Genomic DNA, 23,479 nt, shown 5'->3' with positions numbered 1-23,479 from the left:
GTAATCTGTTTAAGACTTGTAAGAGAATAATGTATGATTTCTCCTTGTGCTTTCTTGGAAAGTACCAAAAAACATACTGTATGAAAATGAAACCATTGCTTTCAGAAGCTTTAATTTCAGAAGAACACTGCAAATATTTCTGTTAACTAGGTGAAGCTTCTTGATGTAGTGAAAGCATTGAACCAAGAGTTAGAAGGTTGAATCTTCATTCTGTTTGCTGCATAAACTCAATTGATCAAGTTCACTGGGTTTTAGTTTTCTTTATAAAATGAGAATGACAATACTTTGTACAGTATTTCACAGGGTTATTATGAGGAAGTTATTCTTATTTGTGGTTTCAGCATGAACAGAGGTCATATAGCAATCTCATAGGAAAATCCAAACCTGGACACAGATTCTTACCATTTGCCCTATGTGTGTTTTTTAGACGTGAACTTTAATTTTATTGGGTAAGCCCCATTGTCTCGATTGTTTTTTTCACCACCACCCCCTTGACCATAGTGAATGTATTTAGTTAGCTTGGTAATCTTGGATCTGGCACTGTAGCTGTTCCCATAACTTTAAGCAGTTCTGAATTTATTGCTTTTGCACTTTTCCTAACTCACATATTTAGATCTTAGACTTGACATTTTATACAGATATGAGATTCCCTTTTTTACATAATGAGTGGACCTCATACATGTAAATTACTTTAAAAGTCATCTTACTGTCAATCATGGATCTTTCTGATTATAATAGTTTTTTTATTACTGAAGCTTCATTATATTTGATCCAGACTTAGGAGATTAAAACTCCAGCAACAATTGAACCAAACCACAGAGGAGCCTCCTACCACCCTTTGAGGAAGTTTCTCAGCCTCTCTCATGGGATAGAGGCAAGCCTTCTGCAAGCAACAGTTTCCAGAATTCTTCATGAACTTCTGCTTGACTACTTATGACATTTTAACTTTCTGGTCTCTAGTTTCTATACCTACTAAATGTGACTGGATTAGCTGATCTCAGTTTGCTTCCAGTTCTGTACCTATGATCCTGTGACCTTCACTCGCAGGATCTTTGCCCAGATGGGACAGGATGGTTTGTCCTATCTCATCTGACTTGCCCTATTTCCACTGCTGAATGATGCCGAGTGACTTGGTGCCAGTGGAGACTTTTGATGTTTCCTTGTGCTCTGAAACAGTTACAGCATCTGGGTCAGACAGATTCAAAGTATTTTGATGCACTATTCCAGTGGTGGGGAACCTGTGGTCTCAAGGTCACATGTGGCCCTCTAAGTCCCCAAATGCAGCCCTTTGACTGAATCCAGACTTCACAGAACAAATCCCTGTGATAAAAAGATTTGTTCTGTAAAACTTGGTCTCAGACAAAAGGCTGCACCCAAGGATGTAGCAGGCCACAGGTTCCATACCCCTTCACTATTCCATCTCCTTTAAGATTTGATTTGGAATGGACCTGCCTGCCTTGATCACTTTTTAGAAGGTCTGGCAGGTCCTATCTGGAATGAATTGATGCTGGCGAAAGTAATTACAGACCTATCAGCACTCCTTGCAGGTTTACTAGAGTGGAGGTTTGATAAACCTGATAGGCATGGAATATTTGGATGCCAGCAAGACATTTGTCCGTGTTTCTCATAATAGCTTTGTGGATAAGATGGAGATGTGTAAGGTGTGGCTTATAGTACAAAATCCTACCTTAAAAACTGATCAGAAATTGTTATAGGCACAGAGTCTGGAACATAATATCTTTACCTGAAGCACCACTGACATCTTTCTCCCTTTGCCCTCATTTTGTTCAACATTTTTATAAATTATGTGGATAAAAGGATAGGTACTGCCTTTATATTGGAAGCAGGTGGTGGCACAGTGAATAATCACTGGCTGTGGAGTCAAGAAGACCTGAGTTCAAATCCCACCTAAGACATTAGCAGTGTGAACCTGGGCAAGTCACCTGTTTGCCTCAGTTTCCTCAACTATAAAATGGAGATAATTGCACCTATCTCTCATGGTTGTTCTGAGGATCAGATGAAATATTTATAGACACTTGGCTCAGTCTCTCATAGAATAGATACTATAAATCATTATTCCCTTCCCATATTCTTTTTTTGTGGATGACAAAACTAAGGGAGATAGCTAAAATACTGGATAATAAATCAAGATCTAAAAAGGTCTGGACAAATTAGGATGGTGAGCCCAAAACTAAAACCAAAAAACTGAACAGGAATAAAAGTTAAAATCTTAACATGTATTTTAAAATAACTACAGTATAGAAAGATGTGGCTAGGCAAGAGTTTATTTTATAAAAAAAGACCAAGGGAGATTATTGACTGAGTTTAAGCAATCAAGTTTGAAATGACAGCCAAAAAACTTGGTTTACTTTGCATTAATGGAAAACATTAATGGAAAACTAGGTTTGGAATGGAAGAAGTTGTAGTCCTATTGTAATCTGCTGAACAGGCTAAATGGAGTTCATTTCTGGGTGTCATATTTTAGAATGGAAATTGACAACTGGAAGCAAGTTCAGAGGATGATGAGGAACCTCAAAGCTGTGCCATGCCTGCAAGTACTAGTTGAAGGATTTGGGGAATCTACTCTGGAGTAGGTTAAAAAAAAAAAGACTTAGTGGGGAATAAGATAAGGAATATCACTAAGTTTTTGAAAGGCAGCCTTAAGAAGGTGGGATTAGTCTTGGTTTATTTGGCTCTAGGGAGAGTATACAAGGAATGCTGGGTAGAAATTGCAGGCAAGGCAGGTTACAATTCAAGTTAGTGAGAACTTCCAAACTTCTCTAGAGGCTGTCAGAACCCATTCTCCATTTTTGAGTGCATGAAAACTTGTTGGGACATATTGTAGCATATAGGTACTATATTCATTTATGGTTTGGACTAAATGATCCTGAGTTTCCTTCCAGCATACTTTCTGTTAAGATTTTTCCTTGATTCTCTTATATGAAGGCTAAAGTTTTTAGCCCTGTAGGTAATGTGGTATAGTCTTAACTGAATAGACATTAATAATACCAATATGCAAAAATGTTCTACCACTGTGAAATTAGCATTTTATCTTTCAGTAGGTTGGAGGAATCTACATACTTGGAGAGAATTTTTTTTTTTTTGTTAATCACTGGATCATAGATACAGACTTAGAAGAGACCTTAAAGACCACAGTGTAGCCTCCTCATTTTCCAGATTGAAATTGAGGCACAAAATGGTTAAGAGACTTGTGCAGGGTTACTTAAGTCACAGATAATTTCTAAAGTGGGATTTGAATTCTTTCTAATTCTAAAATTCAGTTTCCTATGTTACACAATGCTGCTGTTTTTGTACCGATTTCTTTTTGTTTGTTTATGCTGAATAAAATTTGATCTTTAACAAATCAAAAGGTATTTTATGATCTTACAGTGCTTTGGTCATTACTGACATTTTCAAGTTCTATCAAGAGGTAAGAGTTTGAGGGCAGTTAGGTGGCGCAGTGGATAGAGCACAGGCTCTGGAGTCAGGAGAACCTGAGTTCAAATCCAGCCTCAGACACATAACACTAGCTGTGTGACCCTGGGCAAGTAACTTAACCCCATTGCTTAGCCAAAAAATAAAATAAAGAGGTAAGAGTTTGGTTGTGTTTTGATTTTGACATACCTTTTAAATATTTTCCAGAATAAACCTGACATCAGATCATCTCTCATTAAGTTTCAAGAACTTTTTTCCAATTTTACTTAGGTTTTATTCCAAGTTTATTTAACTTGGATAAATTAATCGGGACTTATTTTTCAATTTTCTGGTCATATTTTACTATGTGGTACCATACCCTACTTAATTTTTTTCTTTTTCCCTGCTATCTCAGGCTTATTAGTGGTACTTAATTAAGCATTGCTTAATTCCACTTATGGCACTAGTGGTTAAAGGGGTTCCTGACCACTTCTCATTTGTCTTGTGATGTATATATAGCAGGAAAGTCAACCTTTTATACTGATAGTTAGCACATATTTTTTCTACCTTAAACATGTCCCGTAGAGATAGTTCTTTTAGATGGCATGTTAAGTATTAGAGCTGTACAGTACCTAAGTACTGTCCTTAGCCAAGTTAAATTTTAAGATATTAGGCGTCACAAAAATGGGAACCTGACAATGTTCTCCGATTCCAAACATGACAAATGTAAACAACAGGAATATTCAAACTGTATCAAACTACCAGTTAACCCAGTGATTCATGCTTATAGGTTACTGGCTTATAAACTAAATCTCCCAAATGTCAAGAGAAAAATGTGCCTTGCAGTACGGCAATCCTTTGCTTGTGAGAGTTTTATGGCTCTAGTAATCCAATGAATATTCATTAAGTACCCATTCTGTTGTTCCCAAAGGCATTTTAAGAATGAGACAGGTCATTTCCCAGTTCTTATATATTACAATTATTTGAAGATGGCCATTTCCCCAAATCTTACTGTTTTAGTCAGCCTATTCTTTCCTTACTAATGATAACACAACATAGTTAACTACAGTTTAGAAGCTGGTCAAATTAGTATCAATACTCAGTTGTAAAGATCTGCAGGACAATTTAAATTGATTTGTACAGATTTCTAAAAATTTTATTTTATTAATGTCCCTTGTTTCTTTTACACTAGTCATTAGTCAATATGCCCATGTCATCTAACTATCCTTTGTAACAAAGAAAAACAGCAAAACTAACAATTTAATTTGCCAGTATGTATGTGTGGGTGGGTGTGTATATATATACACATACACACACATACCCCCCACCCCCCCACACACATATATCCCCACACCCACACACAATATTTGGCAGCCATACCCACCCTACCTTAGTTCTAAGAAGAAAGAAATGTGTTCTCTTGAGGGTCCATAATATTGGTGGATAAGAAAAGAATGAAAAATAGTCTTTAGTCTTCTGATCTTAGTTGTTAAATGAAAAATAAAACAATTTTTGACAGTTTTCAGGACAACAGCATAATTCTGATTTAAAATATACTTTTAAACAGATTAAAGTAACAAATTCATAATTCCCATTTCCAACAGAAAAATTGCTAAGGCTTATTTATATTTAATACAATATATTATGCTTCTGTTTTTTAAACATTTTTGCAGTTGGAAGTGTTTGCAAAGTATCATGTTCTTTACAGACTACTTGTTAAATTTCATTTTTCTAGCAATAGCCTCCAAATTAGCAGGTCCACCCCAAAGTGTGCTTAAAACATCTCTTTCAGTCTCTAATGCCTCTTCTAAAGCAAGTTCTTTTCCTGAAGAAACTACAGTCTTCAAAGCTCTAATTACTTCTGGTGGACCACTGATAAATTGTTGTAGCCATCTCTGTGCTTCTTCTAAAGACTGATCTTCATCAGAAGATTGCAGAATCTCATCAGCTATTCCTATTTTCAGGGCTACTGTAGAATCCAGTTTGAGAGCTCCACCTAATACTTTGAGGGTTTGTCTACTGCCAATAATTTCAATCAGTCGAGCAGCTCCACCCCAACTTGGTATTATGCCCATTTCTTTATGGACAAATCTGATCTCACTTGATGGAGTCATTACCCTATAGAAGACAAAAAAAAAAGTTAAATGTGTAACCTAAATGTGTTTATTTTTAAAAAAAATTTTTTTTAATGTGTTACTTTAAATACTACCTCTGACACATACTGAAAAGTGAAAATCAAATATTTTTGCATTATAGGTAAGTTAAGAAAAGAATCCAAAATTATTAAATCTGTCTTCATTAGCTATGGATTCGATTCAGTACTTCATCCTAATAGCACAGTCCCATTGAAAGTAGTGCCGCATTTTAAAAAATAGTCTAATTTTTTTTTAAATGATAAACTTTTGTGATTGTTGCGTTATTTTCATTTAGTTTTAAGAGTATAATGGAGAAATGTAGAATAACTTTATAAATGTTTTGTTTAGATTACACAAGGAATATTAAGTATATGATATATAAGAAGAGAAAACTAGCAGTACTACTAGTCGGAACACAAAAAAACTTAAGACAGGATAGATCTTACTTCTTCCATCTCTACATTCACAATGATGGAATAACCCCTAGAGCAGGGGTAAATCACATTTTGACAAGGAGCCATTTAAAAATATTTCTAAAATTTGAAATCACTGAGGGAGAAGGAAAGAAAGAAAGGGCATGCCAAGAATTGTCTCAGGAGCACTGAGAAAAAAACAGGCTGACTAAATGAGCCTGTTATACCCCCTTTTCCACTATGAATTTATTTCCATAAACAATTTTCTCCAAGTATTATTGACCTATCTTTGCTGAAACAGCTGATCCCCACCAAGAATCTCTACTTCAGATTAATCTGAGGAAGCTATAATTGGATTAATTCATTCAAATAGACTTACCTGAGGAAATGTATTTAATAGTAGGGCAAAATATGTACTCTCTACCCCCTCAAGTTTCTTCACTAGGCTGATCTTGAGTGATTATGAATCTCAAACCCTGTAGTGTCTTGGTATCTGTTTAATAAATAGGAACATTTGGAGACCCCACCATCTACAGGGAGCCTATCTTCAATTTTGATTCTGCACCCAGTACACCCTCCATCTCAGCAGCACACATCTTGACTGATATTGTAAATCAGAACTGTGGTTCTATCAGTGAATCTTATGATTGTACCATAGTACAAAGAAACACCTTGTCAGAGAAAAGCCAGAAGGACTTGAAAGTCAGAGGACTTAAAGGGAGTCAGGAAAACTGGGATTTTTAAATTCACTACATTTTTCATTATATTTTATGATTAAGAAAACATGGTCTATAGAAAATTGTCTGCAAAGGTTTGCCTCTCCCTTTTTAATTTTCAAAGAAAGCCTTGAGACATGCATTTTGGTTATCATTAAAGTTTTTGCAGAAATGGGAAAGGCAGGCATGTGGGTTGGTAGCTGTTAGTGTTTTTTTGGGTAGCCCTTTTTGGGGAAATTAATGTTTTTTTTTTTTAATTCTTTGGTAGCAACTTTCCATCCTAAAATATTTTAAAATTCAATCTTTATTTGTCTTTGAAATTGTAGAGACTCTGGCACTGATTTCTTTGATGTGTCCTTGTCAGGTCTGCTGTTTTGATTTTATCATCCTATTTTCCATTTACTGAGGTGGCAGAATTCAGATACAGTGTTTCCACTGTCAATAACGAAAACAGATAACTAAAAATGTTGGCAAACATCCCTATTTTTTTGGTTACTTTGTTTTTCTTCCAGTTCAGTCATTAAGCATTTATCAAGCACCTATTATAAACTGCTGGTGATCCAAATGCAAAAGTGAGACAATTCCTGCCTGCAGGAAGCTCATATTCTGTTGTAGTTATGGAGTGTGGGTAAGGGAAGCAGGAGAACAAGACATTCACAGATAAGTAAATAAGGGATATATTCAAACTAAATTAAAAGTATGGGGCAGCGTCCAAAAAAGTAGGGATATAAGGAAAGACCTTTTGTAGGAGGTACAAATGCACAAAGCTGAGTAACAGAATGTCTTCTATGCAGGAAAGAGTAAGCAGGCCAGGGGAAGTAGAGTATAATCATCCTGGAAAGACAGAATGCAGCAAGTTTGTGAAAGGCTTAAAATGCCAAACATTTACATTTTATCCCAGAGGCAGCTGAGAGCCACTCAAGCTTCTTGAACACGGGACTGATAATGAGACTTGTATCAATTTGGTAGCTGGATGGAGGATGACATGGAGAAGGGAGAGACTTAAAGCAGGGAGACCAGTTAGGCAGCTATTGCAATAGCCCAGGTGAGAAGTGATGAGAGCTGGAGTTAGGGTGGTAGTATTGTGAGATATGGAGACCAAACTGGCTAAGAGGAGAAAGGTATCCTCAGCTATTTCTCACCATCATGGTTGTAATCTATACCTCTCTGGTTAATCGATCAAGTGAATTGAGAAAACAAAGAAAGGATGCTAGCCTTCCTGAGACACTAAATTAGCAGTCACTCAGAAGAACTGAGAAACAACTCTAAACTTGGTAAATATATGAGGATCTCATTCTGCTCAAAACTGTCCTAAAATATCTTTGAAATAGGTTTTCTTGTAGAAAAATATAAGGAAAATGAAATGAGAATCTTTAAGGATAGAAAAGCATTAGGTTTCCTGAAATCAACTTGAGTTAGTTTTTCTAACTCCTAATCAATCGGTGCTTTAGTCCCATCACCACCAAAAACAAACAACCCTTTCTTCCTTAGTTTTCCATTTAACCAAACAAAATCTTCCAACAGAGAACTTACAATAGTGTATTCAGCCACCCAGAGGGAATAGAAACTTTGTCTTAAACAGCTGTGAATGCCTAAAAGGGAGACTTCAGTGTTAAACTACTATTCACAGAGAAAAACAGCTATTAAATAACATCACTTCAAATTTAATTTTTCCCTTTCTTGTCTCCTAAAACTTCCTCTTTCCAGAATGTTGTCATGCTTCTTATTCAAAAAGATGAAGGGATATATTGCTCTTGTGTAAAAATAAGTTATATAATCTACAATAATGGTTGGTAAAAAAATTGTATTAAATAATAATGGTAATAAGAGGCTAAGGTAGTATCTATTTTTTTCCCCCAGGATTAGTAATGAGAGCATTTTGTTTTTTTAATAGTGAGCTTACTGTTCTCAATCATTTAAGTAAAAGATTATCCTTACATAATATGGCATCCTTATGTAATGCAAATGTAGAGCTAGGCACAATAGTCTTGAACATGATATCTAATACATTAAATCTGTCCTTGCACCACTATAGCTTGGTCTGCAGTTGATGACTATGGAAAGAAATACATAGAGAGAGGTCAATTAGGAAAAGCTACATGTGATTATTATTAATTCATAGTAAAAGTTACATTTTTTAAATTGTAGGGCAAGGAGTCATGACCACAGTAGTTCAAGGCTCTCACAACATAGAGGCAATATTCATTGTTTTAACTATTTTTTCCCTCATTTTTGCAAGATGGGCTCCTTTTTTGAACTGAAACCTCAGTACAGAGATGAAATAACGTAAAAGAAAATAAAATGTTTGTCTAGACAACTTGAATATCTGTCCCCTAGAAACAACTGCTTAAGGCTTGACATTAGATCAAATCTGGCCTCAGACATTTACTAGCTGTACAACCCTAGGCAAGTTACTTAACCCTGTTTGCCTCAGTTTCCTCATCTATAAAATGAGCTGAAGAAAGAAATGGCAAACCAGTCTAGTATCTTTGCCAAGAAAACCCCAAATGGGGTCATGAAGAGTCAGACACAACTGAAATGACTGAACAACAACAAAATTAAGTCTTTTAACAGAGCGTAATTGCATTGATGATTTTTATGAATAGCTTGACTCTAAAAACTGGGATGACTGTTCATTTTTTAAAACTGGATATTAAGGAATAAGGAAACTGAATTTTTAATTTAAAAATGTCTAGATGTTACATAAGCAAATGTTCAAAGGCATAATCAGAAAATAAAGAGAAACAGAACAAGAAGCATCCATTTTGAATAGCATTTCTTTGTCTTTTGTAAAACTCATTGAAGAGATTGAACTCTTTGCTATATTAGAAATGTCTTATTGTGGAATAATTGAATGTAAGAGATGGAAGAAACCATGCAGATCACCCAGTCCAATTCTCTTATTTTACAGATGAGGAAACTGAAACCAAGGGAGGTAACATGCTTTGCCCAAGGTCATAGAACCTTGTAAGCATAAGAGCTAGACCTGACCCTAAACATTCTAACTCCTGGTCCAGTCCTCTTTCCAACTTGCAGCATTTATAATAAATTATGGACAGTTTTTTTTGGGTGGGAGGGGGTCAAGTGGTGACTTTTTTACTGCTTTTGGGGGGGCAGGGGAGTGGTTAGTTGCTGGAAACAAAGCCAAATCCAATACCTACCTATAGGAATTGTCACATCTCACATGCCTGGTAACAGCTATTCCTTCTGCTCCTTTAAGGGGTCCTTTTACCCTTGTCATATTTCACATATTTCACATTTATTTTTTATAAGCCCCCTCAATGCCTTTTGGAACTTAGATGTGTTATAAATCCTATAAAAATCATAAAGTCATGATTTGCTGATACAAGGGAAAGGGGTATTTCTCATTGTCTTACTGTACTGCCTAGAAAGACAATTCAGATGCATTCATTCATTTTAATAAACATTTATTATAGCGCAGCTAGGTGGCACAGTGGATGGAGCACCAGCCCTGGATTCGGGAGGACCTGAGTTCAAATCCGGCCTTAGACACATAACACTTACTAGCTGTGTGACCCTGGGCAAGTCACTTAACCCCACTGCCTAGCAAAAAACAAAACCAAAAAATAAAAACATTTATTACTATGTGCGCCAGGCACTCTGTACTAGGCAATACAAAGATAAAAACAAAACAATCCCTGCCCTCAAATAGCTTGCATTCTATTGCAGGGAAAGAACACTGACATATTAAATAAATATATAAAGAAAATACAAGATAATTTTTGACTGTAAGGAGTAGGTCACTGAGCCATCAGGGTAGGCCTCATGTAGGAGGTGGCTCTAGACCTGAGCACTGAATGAAGCCAGAGATTCTATGGGTTGGAGATGAGAGTACATTTCAGGTATGGGGAACAGCAATTTAGTGTCATGAAGATAGGCACTGGATTATTGTGTGACGGAACAGAATTAAGTCTATTTGAATTATAGAGAGTATCAAGGAGATCAAAGTGTAAGAAAAGAACGATTCTAGTGGAGCCAGACTAGTGAAGGGCCTTAAATGCCAAACCCAGCATTTGTTTGTGATTCTAGAGGTAACTGGGAGCATCTGGTGCTTGAGTAGACAGTGCTACAGGAAAACTAGCCTGGCAGCTCTCAAGATGGTATGGTACTGGGGAATGACTAGAAGCAAGGAGACCAAAAATTAGGTAACTTGTTATTAACCTGGGTAGAAAGATAGTATGGAGGGAAAACTGAGGTTTGACATTAGATGGGGGAGGCTGGTGGGAAGAGGTGAAGGCAAAAGAGGAAAGTCAGCAAAAGCAGAAGGTTTGGAGCAGGGAGGAAGATAATGAGTTCTGTTTTATTAAACAACTTGAGTTTGAGATGCCTATGTATATCCAGTTGGAATGTCCAAAAGGCAGTTAGTGATACAGTTTACCTCAGATACTTTAACCTGAGGGGTAGTTTATATACTGTACTAAGAATATCTGAATATGTCTGTGACAACTATAGTTTATACACACACACACCATAATCTCTTATTTTAAGAAGTGAAAAGAATCTTCTAGCTATAAACTAGTTCTGGAATTAACAGTGGTTTAATTCTACTGTGTCATATTGCGGGAAGAAAGTTCGTTGAAGGTAGATAATTTTACACCCTCTATTATGCCTGTGCCACTACTTACAGGTAGGTAGAACCATCAAGACTTGTTGAAATGGAAATCTCAGTAACAGGAGAGTGGGATGGAGGAGGGAAGAAGGAAAGCTAAATATTTATATAGTTGAGATCCTCTGATGAGAGAGAGGGGGAAAGATGTATAGGGGACCTGAAAGAATTGGAGATTTGAGGAGAGGGAAAAGAAGGTGTTTGACAGCATACTGTATACATAGCACTGCTTGATGCTGGGGGAGAGAAAAGTTTAAGATGACATTTATGCAAAATAAAGTGATTCTTTTTATAGGTTAATTACAGGAGAACATTTCAACCACCTCTGTGGTGAAGGATGAGAAGTAAGTACCTTATTGAAACTATAACTAAAGCCATGATGTTTGTACTTTGGGGTAAGATTATAGTGTTTTTAGGCTTGAATTAAAGCTATTGAAAATCTAAGTGGTGTTAGGTGATGGCATTGCATACATGCAGGCTTACAGGCCAGCAAATAGTTCTAATACTTTTATATAGTTACTGTACTACCTCTTTGTCAAGATCTGTATAAGAGCACAATAGATAACTGCTTTTAAAAATATATATTTTCTTACTAGCTGTGTGACCCTGGGCAAGTCACTTAACCCTTAAAATATATATATATATATATATATATATATATATATATATATATATATATATATATATGTACATTTTATTGATACATATTTACATTATCCTACATGTGCCCCTGTATTCACCTCACTTTCCTAGAGAGCCATTTCTTAACCTTTTTGCCTTCTCAGTGTTCCTCATCTTTAAAATGGGGGAATAGCAACTAAGGTTGTGAGGCTAAAATTAGATAATATCTGTAAAATGCTATATTAATGCTAGTTATTATTAACAAATATTTTAAAAAGAGTAATCTGAGGGAAAAAATTCATCAAAACCTATCAACACTTCATATATACAGATTTATTTCTCTTAATAGATGGAGACATAGTGTAATCACTTAATGTTGCTCTAGGTTATTTCAAGTTGTGATTCCTAACTTAGTTTTAATGACAAACCAGAGTATCTCTATTTTTTTTTTAGTATCTCCATTTTCAAGGGAATTATACATTGTGAAAATTCTAAAAATGAAATTAAATTTAAGCTAGTAAAACATAAATGTATACATATGAATAAATATACATTATTTGACTAAGGTAATCTCTTACCCTCAGTCTCAAACCTAGCTAGCCAACTGCAGGACCACAGAATATTAGAAGTTAATTAGAAGGAAACATTTATTAAGCACATTCTGTATACAAAATATTCTGCTTAGTGCTGGGAATACAAATAAATACAGTTCCTGCCCTTAAAGAGGTTTACCACTCAATGAGAGTAAAGGGATTTTAATCCCTGTAATCAAAGTATGAAGAAACTGAAACTCAGAGAAGTAATTTGCCTAATGTCATACAGAATCTGTAGTCCTATTCTTTCCTTCTTTATAGTAGACTCCTAATTCTATACAACAGTGACTGGTAGTGTGGGTAAGGATTTGGGGAAGATTTGGGGAGAGGAAGGAGTGAAGTGGAGAGGGAAGGTCATAAGAAGAAGTTTAATTATATTGATGTAATAAGCATTTCATAATCATGGTGCTATTATCTACTGGTTTTCTTAATTTCTACACAGTCTTCCTGAGGTAAATGGCCATATTTGCCAAATGACATGGGAATAAGTGAAACAGAGATGAAGACAAAGGCAAGACAAAGTAGCTGTTGCTTCCCAGATGGGGGTAGTCTTTTAGATTCTACAAAGTATCTGTTTCCCATAGATACTCCAAATACAGGCCCACAGAGTGGAATAAAGCCCAAGTCCAGCTGTGTGGCCCGTCACCAATATCATTACTACTTCTACTAATATGGGGAAAACCTGTGAAATAACCCTATCAATAGAATCATACTTGACCACAAAAGTGACCTAAAACTTAAATATTGAAATTAAGCACCCATCGTATATTCAAGAAATTGGGAATATTCTACCTGGTGAAGAGAAAACTTAGGGGAGGCATTTTAGATCTTAAAAAATTTAAAGGATGTTACATGGAAGAAGGTTTAGGATTAATTTTGCTTGACTCCAAAAGGTAAAATTAAGAGCAATGGGCAGAATTTTAAGACTTCAACTAAATAAATGGGAAAATTTGCTAGCAATAAGAGCTGTTCAGAAGCAGAAAGAGTTGCCTTGGAAGGGAGTAAAGGAACAAGCACTTACTAAAAGTGCCTATAATGTACAAGGCACTGTGCTAAGTATTTAACAAATATCTCATCTGAACCTCAAAACAACCCTGTGGGGTAGTGATATTATTATCATCTCCATTTTACAGCTGAGGAAACAGGCAGAAGTTAAGTGATGTCCATGACCACACAGCTATTAAGTGTCCAGGCCAAGAGCTCTATCCATTGCACTGCCTACCTTAGTTCTCATTTACTGAAGGACTTCACATAGAAGCTGACTGTTGCAAAAGGGGTTCAGGCTTTAGCTGTGGCTTGGACTACAAGACCTCTGGGTTCCCATTCAAACCTGAGATTCATTGAGCTTTGGTAATGAGCCAGGTGGTTTCCTGGTTCCTTTTCTCTCTTCTAAATGTTCCTATCCTACAAGCAGAGATTTTCAAAATAAAGGTCTAATGCATCTCCCCCTCCAAAAAAATCAACAAAGAAACCCTTTTCTACAATTCCCTACTCACAAATACCTTGATAAGGCTCCATATCTTCTCAAGGTTCCATCTCATCCTAGCAGAAGAATTGTGATTAATTATTAGTGAAGATTTATGAGATATTTTTAGTTTTGTTTGGGTGGTTGTGGTGGTGAAAGGGTGCTGAAAGGTTGCTCATTTTCAAGCCTAATTTAATGCATTTTGCAACCATAGCATGACCTCAGTATTTCACACCAAGTCTTCAAGGTGAAATTTCCCAAATAGCTGGGAAGTAACTGAAGCATAAATAAAGCAGCACCTTCTACTTCCCATTAAACATTCAGAAGTTCTAGTTCATCAACCTCCTCAACTTTCACAACCTGCACTTTAATTCTACCTCAGCCACACATACTGGCCTCAACATAAGCCTCTATATCTCCATGATCCTAGAACTCTGAAATTTCTCTAACCAAATGCTCTTATCTTTCCTTCTCTCCTTGTACCTCCTTCCTCCTAAACCCATTCTGCATCCTTATCCTACCTCTTGCTCTGACCCCACTTCTCCTTGTCATCTTGACCCTATAGTTAACTAGTTTGTACACTGTCCTCTATTCCTAAATTGCTTGTCCTTGTGTTCCATTACTGCGCATGCCTTGTTAAATCCTGCCCTGGGTTACTTCCACCATTTGCCTTCTGTGTTCTTACTCCTGTGCTGAATGCCACTGACTAAAAATGTATGTCATCTAATTTCAACTATACCCCCAAATGCTGCAGAGCAATCCTTTTATTTTCTTGATTACTGCACTCCCCTCCTGTGGCTGCTGCAAACCTCAAGTCTCCCATCTCCTTCCTGCTCCCTCTTAACTGAGAAGGCATACTCCCTACTTTGCGGAGAAAAGATACTATCTATGGTGTACTTCTTCTTCTCCCCGTTATTCATCAGAAGCCCCCACATTTCTTCTCTCCTGTCTCCTGTTTTCTCCTCTTTTGCTCTAGACTCTAATAAGAAGGTTGCCTTTCTTGCCAAGGGCAACTCCTCTATTTGTGTCCTTGATATTGTCTTCTCCAGCCAAGAGCTTGCTCCCTCCATTATTACCTCATCTTCAGTCTATCTACTGCCTTCCTCATTTATGAATATACCCAGGTCTGTTACATCTTTAACAAAAAAAATTCATCTGACCCTACTGTCCCCTCAAGATACTCCGTCATCCCTTTTACAAGCAAAATCCTAGAAGAAAGTTATCTCTGCTTGATGCCCTCACTTCCTTTCCTCTCAATTAGTTTTCATTCACCACACAATCGAAACCAGTTTCTCCCAGATTACCATCAATCTCTTAAGTGCCAAATCCAATGACATTTTCCCATCCATTATTCTCAACCTTTATGCAGCATCTGACACTCTGGATCACCCTATCTTCCTGGACAGTTTTTCCTACCTGGGTTTTCCCCTTTTTCTTCTCCTACCTAACTGATCCTTTTCAGTCTCCTTTGCTGGATTATCATCCGTGTTCTGCCTCCTAAACATGGGTGTCACCCAATGTTCTGTCCTAGGCTTATATATATATATATATCTACCTCTAATCTCTTTCTTGAACTCTAGTCCCATATCAACAACTGTTTATCAGAAACCTTCAGCTAGCTATCCCTCAGGCATCTCCAACTTGAAATGTCCACTACAGAATTCCATATCTTCCACTACCTCTCCCACCCCTCACTCCACCTACCTTTCCTCCAGACTTCCCTATTTCCACTGAGGGCAGCACCTATTCTTTATTACCCTTGGGTGTGCAAACTCAAAGTCAGCCTTGGCTCTTACCTCTTCATCCTCTTTATCCAACTATTTGACAAGTCTTGTCAGTTTACAGTCCCAACATATTTCCTATCCATTCTTTTCTCTACACTTAAATGGCTACTACTGTAGTTTACGTCTTCATTACTACTCACCTTAACTAACATTAACCTCTCATTTTGAGTCCCAGCTTCTAGTCTTTATTCTGTCAATCTGTTCTCTAGCTAGCTGTCACAGTAATCTTCCTGAAGCATAAGGCTGGCCATGTCATTCATCTGCTCAAAAAATTCAATGAAGGATAAAATATAAATTCTTTGGCTTGTCATGTAAAGCCCTTCACAATCCAACTGCAGCCTACCTACTTTTCTAGTATTCACATTATTACACACTATTTCCAGTCAAATTGGTCTACCAAAAATCATAAAATACTTAAAGCAAGAAGGTATCTCAGAAGTCATATAGGCCAGCATCGTCATTTTACAGATGAGGAAACTAAGACCCATAGAAGTTACATTTCTTACACCAGGTCATTTGAACTCTGGTCTGTAATGCCCAATCTAGCACTCTTTTAACTGGACTTTGCTGTCTCCAACCCACCTTTCTATCTCCCAAACTCTGTGCCTTAAAAAAGTGCTATATTCTATATCTGGAATGCATTCTACATCTCAGCCTCCTGGGATTCTTGGTTTCCTTCAAGACTCAGTTTATGTGCCACCTCCTACAGGAAGTCCTCCTTGATTTCTCTTCCTTTCTCCCTCTTCAAATAATTCACATATATATTTATTTATTTTTATGTTTATTCCTCTCCACCTCCTCCACCACCCCCAAACATACATGAATGTAAATACCTTCTAAGTCTCCTGAGTTGGATACCAGCCTCAGAAATCACATTCTTAAAAAAGCTTAAATAAACGTCTTTAATAGGTGAGCCTTTGCCTTCTGCCAGTAACTTAGTGTTTGTAGAAACTGGCTAATATTTTAAAAAATGTATCTCATTGAAAGTTGAAAAAAAAAACACTGATTACAAAATTTAAGTAATTTCAAAACTACAAAAGAATCTTGCCATTTTTTCATTGATAATTAATTTAGAATATACAAGTCAAATTATGACATAAACTATATTTCTACCACAAGGGCTAACTTTGTCATCAGTTGCATGACATCCTGAGTATGCTAAAATAGGTATGACTGAAAAAAAAAGGGAAACAAATTATTGCAAATTAGTCACATTTTTATGTTTCAGTCACTTGAATTTTTCCATATAAACAGAAGTCTGTTGTGTGTGATGGACAAGATTCTGAGCAGCTAGGGGATACAAGTTTTCAATTCATATAAATCATATGAGTTTCAAAAGTACGTGCATCAACTTTTCTTCCTAAAAACTAATTTTCTCGTAGAATATTTTACACTGAAAATGATGACTCAGCATAACCCAATTCAATAAACATACTGATATGCCAGGTCTGATCCACCCTGAATCTGATACATCTATCCAATAAGTTATCATCAACTGGTGTTTGTGTGTATCTGGTAAAATATAAAATGTTCTAACTCCCTGTTCTTTTTGGCTTGTAACATTAGTTACATCCCACATATAATTAATTTATCTCACAACTCTATTACTAATGAAATAGGATGGCACAGAATAGATAAGTGTGCCAATCAAGTTAACTGCTTTTCAGCATTAAATCAAGATTGTACTCCAAGGAAGACATGTTAAACACTAAAAAAGAAGCCAGCACATATGCCTGAAAAAGATGCCAAAATGCTACAGATGAAAACCTTTCTGGTGTTCTTTTGCAGCAGATACATCTTTATACAGACATATACAATATACAGACACACGCAAACATATGAATAAATAAATGAAAAAAATAAACATTCTTGAATGCTTTATTATATATGTGCTAAGCACTGGGAATACAATAGAAGTAAGATAATCCCTGCCATCAAGATGCTTACATTCTAATAGGGGAAGACTGAACACATAAAGGGTAGAGGATTAGGGGAACACATGTGGCAGCATGGTTTTGGAAAGGGCCAGAAAGTGATGTGGAGGCCTGGTTTCATGCAGTATAAAGCTTAAATCTCACCTGTCAGAACCCAGGGTCCAAGGGACACAGCCAGGTTCCTGTAAGAAAGAACTGAGTAAGATGGCCAGAGTGTGTAGGTAGCATGGTTTGGAAATGGCCAGTATGTGTACATTGTACATATGTACACATGTGTATGCATTTGGGAGTCAGCCTTAAAGACTGAGCCAATATATCAGATTTAGAAGATCAGATGGAACTAGGCAATTTATAAACCCTACAATAAAAATAATGGCTGTTGCTAAGGATAAAAGAAGCAGAGGAAATCTTCAGAGAACTCAGTAGGGCCTTAGGAATTAAGTCACAAACTTTAAAAGGTTTAATATTTTTTATGAGACAGCATGGCATAGTAGATATAGGGATAGCCTTGGGGGCAAGAAGACCTAGATTCAGGCCTTCCTCTGACACAAACTGGCTGTATTACCCTGGATGAGTTACTTTATTACACATAGTCCCCAGGGAATACTGAAAGTATAAATTACAGAAGTTTCCTTCTGGGGAGTTCTCTATACTAGATTTAAAGCACAAAACAAAACAACCTAAACACTCTATCTTTATCATGTTTTTGTGTGTGTAAATGCTGTACTTCATATTAAGAAGAAGTATACGTATACACATACTTCTAGAATATAACTATGCAGTCAACAGACTAATTGCATGTAATTAATATATTTTAAAGAAAAAAATTAAAGCAAAATTAATAAGTGTCTTAATAGTCATTTTCTTGACTCATAGTTTGTAGTCCTCTGGATTTTAATTACTATAACATTACAAAAGGCATAATTAATGGAGGGCAAGTGCAATAATCATAAAAAATATAGTACTAAGTACTCTATAGGTACAATGTCCTCTCCAAGTAGGAATATTTGAAGAACCTGCCATTAATGGGGAATCTATCTTTGAGTTTTATACAGGGCATCTTCCATGACAATGGTAAACACATCTCCCGATTTCAAATCTCAATCGATGTCAATATAAAGTTGGCCTTGTACTTGACATTTTTACCAACAATTTGGATGACTATACTGAACACATGCCACTATGCCTTAATCAGATCTGCAGCTGACACAAAACTTGGCAGAAAAAAAAAGAATATGCTAAATGACAGAATCATGTTCCCAAAATATTTTTAACAGATTAGAGTATTAGGTCAAAATTGACAAGATGAAATTTCACAGGTATTCATTCAATAAACAGTTATTAAGCACTTCCTGGTGCTTAATATTCAATGTACTATACTTGGAATTAGAAATAAAAATATAATTACCACTGTATACATTTTAATAATGTTTTATAATTTAAAAAACCACATACATTGCTTCATAAAATAAAAAACCCTGGAAGATAAATAGGGCATAGTATTATCATCTTCATTTTACAGAGAAGGAAATCAAAGCTTAACAAGGTTAATGACATCGAGTTATTAAACAGCAGACAGAGCCAGGATTGAACTTAGGTTAGGATTTCTAATGTCTAACTAGCTCTGACATTCTTTTTACTATGCCATGTTAACTTTCAGATTAATGTAAAGTATTTCATTTAGGAGAAAAAACTGAATCTACAGAACATCTGTTATAGGACTAAAAACTAAAATTTGAGGATATATTTATATAACACTGTAATCTTAGATTCCATGTTAAAATGATACATTTTCTCAGAATATCTATCTTATATCATTAAATATACCTCTATTCCAGACTGTTTAATTAAATGAGTCTTCCCAAGGATCTCTGCTGCAGGCCACCTGCCTCATGTCTTTGCTACAAAGCCTTCCTAAGGGAGATCTATATCATCCCTGGATACAGGCCACTTGGCTCTTGGCCTCAGTAAATGCTGCAGGGACTTCTGCAGTGTTCTGGAAATCCTCCCACGGAACAGACCTACCTCAAACTACCAGCTCCTGATTCCTGTCTACACTTCCCCAGGTGGGCCTCCTCACAAGACACAAGATCACCACTTGCTACAAGACCAGGCTTAGAGGAAAAGACCTTGAACTGTCTAATTACCTGCCTCACTTAACAGACCTCTCTCCAGCCACCAACCTTTGCCTGAACTCATTTTGTAATGGTTAGCATACATCTGTCCCCAGCCTAGTGATTCCAAACCCCTGGATGTCAATACAAAAACCATCTACCATTGCTAATTCCCTTACTCTCATCCTGCGAATGTCCCACTCCAAATCTATGTGACCCTTTAACTATTCTCTCTGTAATGACTGCTCTATAATTAACAAACTTGCTTTTATATTAAACCTTTTATTTTCTGTTAATACTGCATCCTTGGCCACCCTTTGCATACTGGTTGCACTTTTACTTATAACTTCCAACTTACGAATTGTGGTGGCCACAATTTGCTCCTCACTGCCACTTGCAGACTTTCTATTACCAGTCAGAAACATGTCCTCCTTTGGGATTCATTCAATCCAGATATACACTCACTCAAGATTCTGGAGGCTATTATCTAGCAACTCCCCCACGATATTCTCCTTCCTTCCTTAATGAGTTAGGCGCCTGGTTCATTGTATCTCTCCATTTCAACTCCTGCCGTCATACTAGGGAACTTGAACATACATACTGATATTCCCTCAATCTAACCAGTTCCTCAAATCTATACAATTCTGATGATTATACCTCCAGTCTTACCTCAGCTATACAAAGAAATGGTCATATCCTTAAAACTGCCATCGCTCACAAGTGCTCCTCCTCCATGTTTGTGAACTCTGAAATTCCTTTATCTGATGCTTTATCATTCCATCTTTCCCTCTACCTTGCAACCCCTAACTTTGTTTTTTGTCTGAAAGAGGGAGATTGAAAGGAGGAAGGGAGGGCAGTAAGGGCTCAACTGAGATCAGATCAGAAATGTGTAGTACAAGCAGTCAGCATAGTTGTGAGACTTCCTCTAGCTCCATTCAGTAGCATGTGAGTAGGAGGAAAGGAGGTGGATGGGAGAGTGCAATCAAGGATTGACATCTGGTAAAGTGTGAGTGAGTAGGAAGACAAGGGAACAAAAGAATCAGATTGAACCCCTTTACTAAGGTGTTGATATCAGGAAGGCAGGAGAATGTAGCCAGAGCATGGGTGATGACTTGGTAGAATATAGTGGGGATAGAATGGGATGTATGGAGAGATTGCACATCGCAGTGAAAAGGAATAGTAAGTTTGTACTGGTTAATTAACACTGTTTAAGTAGAGGTTTTTGATCAGTTAAAAATTTACCTAATCCTGCTGTCATCTAGCTCTTAAATCTTCATGAGAGGTCCATAAAAATACTATTATGACTTTTGTCAAATGCTTTCATGAAGTTCTGATTTACCATATCTTCAGCATTACCCTGAACTATCAATCTTGTATTCCTGACAAAAGGAAATGAGGTTAGTATTCTTAAGGAATATGCTAGCTTGTAACAGTCTTTGCTTTCCTTTCCAAATGCTCACAAACCATCTGTTTTTCATGACACTTGGAATTTTTGTACAATTAATTCAAGCTCCTCAGGCTCTAGGTTTCCAGAATCTACCTTATTCCTTTCTTTGAAATGCTACACCCTGACATATGAGCTGCATTTTCCCCTCCTAATATTTCTACCTCCAATACATTTTCTAAAATGGTAGATAAAACTTCATATTTTTGTTCTAACAGCTAATCTTTTATCATCAAAATCAGTTGTTATATTCTATTTATGGGAATTTGACAAAGTTCAAACAGATCTTTTTTTTACTAAAGAACCCCTGTCACCTTTCTGCCTTTGTCAATGTCAGCTCAGCTCTTGCACATTATCACCACATACCTTTAATACTCTTCATTAAGTACAACATTCACGAAAATAAAGTTAGTAAGAGGCTTCACATAAAAAGTATGCTGAAGAATTTGTAAACATCTTCTCTGAGTTAAAGTCAGTAACATAAACTTCAAGCACAAAGAAAATGATATATTATTAAGTTCTACATTGCTGAAATAGCTGTCTTGAAAGGATCAATTTACCTACAAATTTAATGGTGGAATTACTGTGGAAAAACAGCTGTCCTGTAGATAATTATGACCATTTTAAAAATAAATTATTAAAAAGGATCTTAGACAATTAAAGTATCTAAAGCTTAAGAGATAAAATGCTGCTATGTATATATCAGTCTAAATGCTTAAATTCCTTATAGAACTGTTAATGTGCCCTCAAAATCTTGAAGTCCATCCTAAGTTGATGATTACAGACAGTGTCAAATTTAGAAATTAACTCACAATTTAAGACTTCATATCTTGACTATTGCAGTCAACCAGTTCGGCCCAAGGACCATCTTTATCTGCTTAGTTTCCTGTCTTCCACACCTGAGCTCAATCCCTCATTATCAGGAAAGATAGTGAGAGGTTGGCCTCTTATATAACAAAGACTTTATAGGTGGTACAGGTGACTGTGACAGTTCCTTCTACATCTCCCATAGAAGCCTCTTCCTTGGCCACAAGACCTCAAATTCCCCAACCACTTTTCAGAAATGTAGAGAAGGGATTTTTTTCTTGGCTTTTCAGCCAAGGAAAATGGCTTTTCTTGGCCATTGTTAATTGGCCTTGAAGACCCAGTCTTTGCAAATGAACAAGTCTGAGTAGCCATTTTTTGGTCAGAAAACTAGGTAGAGCTAGCTGCCCTTGACTAGACAGGACAATTAACTGAGTAGGAAAGTAGAGAACCTTCTATGGTTCAAGGCTTGTAATCTTTAGGTACATACAAGAGAAAAGAGGGATCTTGCAACTTTGATACTAGCATTACGGCAAGATAATTAACCATTAATTGATTATATTAATGGGTTCCATATTCTGGATGCTATTAGGAAACATTGCTGATCCAGGGTTTCAGGAGGGGTTTAAGTGCTATCATGCATCTACTAGCTCAGCTTGTGGGATCACAGTATTTATCTGGGCCTAAAAGCACAACTAAATGATTGATTGGAGAAATGGAAGAGGTTGGATCTTTGCCAAAAAGGCCAGAAGTCAGCCAGGGAAAAGTAAGAAAGCCTGGAGTCAATGTAACTGGCACCCAGCCAAAGGCCTTAGTCACTCAGTTTGCTGGACTCTATGAGCATAGCACAGATTTTGAAATCACTCGCTTGGCACTTCAGGTAAAACATACATAGGTGGAAAACATCAGTACAAAGGCAAGAAAATAAATCTAGCTGTGAATAAGATGGGGATTCTTAACTGGGGTAAGAAGAAAGGAGGGGGAGGACCAGAAGTAATCAGAAATTGACAAACTTGGGAGGGGGTCAACAGAAGAACTTACCATATTTACTCATTCAGGAGTAGGGGCCAAGTAGAACAAAGAAAGTTCTGAAAGACTCTTGAGGCATGGGGAGGTAGAGATCCTGGTATGAAAACAATAACAGGGAATATAGGAGTATTATCTTTAAAAGAGTTCAATTGCTAGCAATTATATAGCACTTTAAGGTTTGCAAACTGCTTTACATATATTGTTTGATCCTCACAACAACCCTGAGAGGTATGTGTTTCTGTGATCCCCATTTTACAGATGAGGAAAGAGGCACAGAGAGATTAAATGATTTGCCCAGGGTCAACTAGTAAGTATCTGAGCCTGAGGTTGAACTGAGGTCTTCCTGACTTCCAAGTCCAGTGCTTTATGCACTGAACCACCTAGCT

General features: G+C 36.7%; 1 protein-coding gene across 1 annotated transcript in view; it reads right to left on the bottom strand.

The window, feature by feature from the left end:
* Nucleotides 1-4,544: 4,544 nt before the first annotated feature.
* ECHDC1 (ethylmalonyl-CoA decarboxylase 1) overlaps nucleotides 4,545-23,479 on the bottom strand; it is a 58,633-nt gene continuing 39,698 nt past the window's right edge. The window contains exon 6 of the mRNA XM_020987002.2: nucleotides 4,545-5,532. Within this exon, the coding sequence (XP_020842661.1) occupies nucleotides 5,124-5,532 (409 nt within the window). The 3' untranslated portion in view covers nucleotides 4,545-5,123. The remainder of the gene's footprint in view (nucleotides 5,533-23,479) is intronic.

The sequence above is a fragment of the Phascolarctos cinereus genome, unplaced genomic scaffold, assembly GCF_003287225.1.
Source record: "Phascolarctos cinereus isolate Bilbo 61053 unplaced genomic scaffold, phaCin_HiC Scaffold_5;HRSCAF=322, whole genome shotgun sequence".
Taxonomy (NCBI): Eukaryota; Metazoa; Chordata; class Mammalia; order Diprotodontia; family Phascolarctidae; genus Phascolarctos; species Phascolarctos cinereus.
This window is presented reverse-complemented; position numbering and strand designations above follow the sequence as displayed.